The sequence below is a fragment of the Idiotropiscis lumnitzeri genome, chromosome 8 (assembly GCF_059441095.1).
Source record: "Idiotropiscis lumnitzeri isolate Australia: NSW breed Sydney's pygmy pipehorse chromosome 8, RoL_Ilum_1.0, whole genome shotgun sequence".
Classification (NCBI taxonomy): Eukaryota; Metazoa; Chordata; class Actinopteri; order Syngnathiformes; family Syngnathidae; genus Idiotropiscis; species Idiotropiscis lumnitzeri.
The window spans coordinates 2,526,728-2,530,000 of NC_142398.1; the positions used below are offsets into that span (position 1 = coordinate 2,526,728).

The 3,273-nt window shown below is 44.3% G+C and overlaps 1 protein-coding gene across 4 annotated transcripts in view; it reads right to left on the minus strand.

The window, feature by feature from the left end:
• Positions 1-862: 862 nt before the first annotated feature.
• The window catches only part of LOC148331492 (protein tweety homolog 3-like), a 35,258-nt gene continuing 32,847 nt past the window's right edge, over positions 863-3,273 (minus strand). For 3 of the 4 annotated variants that reach the window (XM_088302459.1, XM_088302457.1, XM_088302458.1), the window contains 2 exons: positions 3,132-3,207; positions 863-1,665 (listed from right to left, as the gene is read on the minus strand). In XM_088302459.1, the coding sequence (XP_088158585.1) occupies positions 1,531-1,665; positions 3,132-3,207 (211 nt within the window). In that variant the 3' untranslated portion in view covers positions 863-1,530. The remainder of the gene's footprint in view (positions 1,666-3,131; positions 3,208-3,273) is intronic. The other variant, XM_088302460.1, reaches the window with a different exon arrangement.

Sequence of the window (3,273 nt, forward strand, 5' to 3'; positions counted from 1 at the left end):
AAAAAATATGACCTGTAAAAGTACACTCGTAAGACTAAGCTAGTTTATATACTAACATCCCTTCTCTTTATGATGCACAAGTGCATGGTAAGAAGACGTTTGGACAAGAGATAAAAACAACCTTCCATTTATACGGAACCTAAAAATGCAAATGTTGGGGAAAAATTTTCAACTAACCTCTGAAAGACTCTTACTGTCATAGCATTTGTGCTAATAACGTCTATCCAATCAAAGTCAACATTTGTGCCTTTCTTCACACAAAATTGACAACTTTACATTTTGTGTCTGAGATTGCTTCTATTCATGTAAAATGTAAAAAAAACACCTCGCAAAAAATGTGGTTGCTTGGTTGTTGCCTTGTAAACAAACATCAATAAAAACATCTTTTTATTTAAACGACAATATCATTCAATGTAAATTCAAGGAAAAAGTGAAAGTGACTGTTCCCAACTAAACGCTAAAACACTGCTTTATTGTTTAGGCGAACAACGCCGCTGTGACATATAAGTGCCTTTCTTCTCTCAAAGCCAACTTTCGGCCTTGATATGCAAATTACACATGATTTAGTTGTGTTCATTTGTGTGGTTATTATCCATATTTGACGTAAATAAAACCGCAGGTTTTTGCTCGGTTACTATCGTGAAAATTTAAGTTTAGAATGTGTTTATGCTGACTAAATGACACTGTAGCCTACTGGCAGGCAAGCATAATACAGCATTTCCTGTCATTTTTTTTTTTACATCTGTGTGACGATCGTTTAGCATTTAACGTTCAACGGCCTTATGTTTGGTAATATTAACCAGACACTAACCACACTGCAGCGATGTTACGCACGCATGCACACACCCAGACACAGACACACCCCCCCCCCCTCACACACACACACACAACTATAATCTTCACATATTGTACAGTAGCAGGAGCAACAGTGGCAGTGTCCCATTTAGCCTTCAAAAAGTTGCCTAAAAAAAAATGTGCTTATGAGGACTCCAAAAAAAAAGTTGATCACAGTAATACTTGTGGTAAAATATTATGGGGTGTGGGGGAGCATTATTTTTATTTTTTTTTCCGCGTCGGCTCATGTTAGCACCAAGCAAACAATTTCCTGCTTTTCTCAGAGTCCTTCCTCCTTTTCTGCTTCCTATTGCAGCTTTAATCTTCATAATTTATGTAGTTTTTTAATTAATTGGAAAGCAAGCGCTTTCCTGGCATCATTTTCAGGCACCCTCGTTAATTTTGGCACGTGGTCGGCCTCGGTTGAAACACTCCCGAGTGCTTGAATTCCAGAAAAAAGGGAAATGTATGGACGAGTCTGAGGTGTTATGATGATAGTGATGTTAGACTAAAGAAGCGTGTGTGCATGTGTGTAGGCGGGTGGGGGTGTGTGTGTGTGTGTGTGTTTGTGTGAGATACAGCAACATAAGTCCACGGCACAGCACATCACCAGTTATTAAATCAGTGGTGGAGTTATGATTCATATTTACAGCTTCTGTACAGTTTGTTTGCGTTTAAGTGTATAATGATCGGTCATTAGTGGACTGAAGACTGCGGCCTGGCGGTGGCGTGGGGCCGACTGGCTGGGTCCAGCTGGTCGTTGGGGACGGAGCGGCGGTTCTGGTCAGGCCGGTTGGTGGCCAGGTATTTGGCTCTCATACTGGAGGTGTACTGAGGTCCAGCAGGAAGGAGGGAGTGGAAGAGGTCAAAGGATAGAAAGGAAGGAGACCAAAAAAAGATTTACATGGAATATATGCAGTTGAGTTATGTTTGAATATTTGGGATGGGTGTGGCAGTTAGGGAGAGGGGTCAGTTAATACAAGGCGAACTGGAAGGATGGAGGTATATGTAGGTTGAACACATGAGTAAGTGGGTCGATAGATTGGCAGGTAGAAAGATGGAAGGTAGTTGGTCAGTCGGTCGGTACCCAGGTCAAACAGATTGATAAGTTGGCCAGTCAGTAGAGATGTGGAACATGTGTTTAGGTTGGTCAGCAGGGAGGTAGTTCGGCAGGTAGATAAGTACGTAGGTGGCTAGGTACGTAGGGAGGTGGAACACATTGTTAAGTAACGAGCGAGGTAGGAGGGTCAGTCCGAAGGGATGTGGTACAAATGGGTAAGTTAATAGGGAGGGAACTAGGTAGGTAGGTCTTTTGGTAGTTAGGTGGAATATTAAGTTGGTAGGGAGGGAGGTAGGTAAGTAAAAAAGTACATAGAAGTTTGGTTTGGTCGGTTTTGGTCAGTCAGAAGGTCGAACATTTAAAATAATAGGCAGCAAGGTAGCTAGGTAGGTAAGCCAGTAGGTTGGTCAGTTGTGTAGCAGGAGAGTGGAACACATGGGTAAGTTAGTAGAAACGGTGGGAGGTAGGCAAATAATTAGACAGGTCAGGAGGAGAATGAGTCTGTCACCTGTAAGATTCCTATGTTAACACTTGTTTAAGTTGGTAGGTAGGGAGATAGAGCAGCTGGTCGGTCAGCGATCGGGTCCGTCGGTCGGTAGGTAGGTGGTACACATACATATGTTAGTGAGTAGGTAGATAACAATGACAGAAATATTTGGACCAGTCATTTGGACAGCCGGGGTTTGATTACAGGGATTATTTGACAATCAATTAGGTGGAGATGATGTTATTGTCAAGGAATCATTGATTAAATGGTTAGTGCTCTAGTTCTGACGTTAGCCTGCTAACCAGTTAACCGCCAACCACCTGCTACATCTAGCTACCGTGTAGCAAGTACAGTCTGCAACAAGGACACACACAGCTCCACTCAAACGCACACAATGAAACACTGTGGATGGGGGCGGGGCGGAGGCGGGCCAGGAGGCGTGCTGAGGCGGTGCTGATATGCTAGGGTTCCGAGATGGGAGCAGGAGTGGGGTCCACTGAAAAACTGTTATTCGTACTCCCTCTAGTCTACCTGCAGACATCAGAAGTAGAGGACTCATCTAATTCTGTTTCCCCAGGCTGCCAAAATGACCCTGATCCGGACCAATGTGGTCTACTTGGGGGAGGGGGGTGTTGCTACCTTCCAATATCCACACGTTAACCACAGGTGACAAATAACCAATTGTTGGCGTGTCTTATTGGAAGGCTGCGTGCGTGCGGGGGGGGAGTGTTCTAGAAAGTGTGCACTTACAGAGGGTGGAGGGGACTCCCTGCCAATCAATGGGGTGTTCTCACACCGGGGGGTCTGAAAGTTTGCGTTCTGGTTCCTGCGTTGTAGAATCAGAGGTTACTGCGGGCGGCAGGCAGACGGCTAGCGGTTTGACTTACTCAAC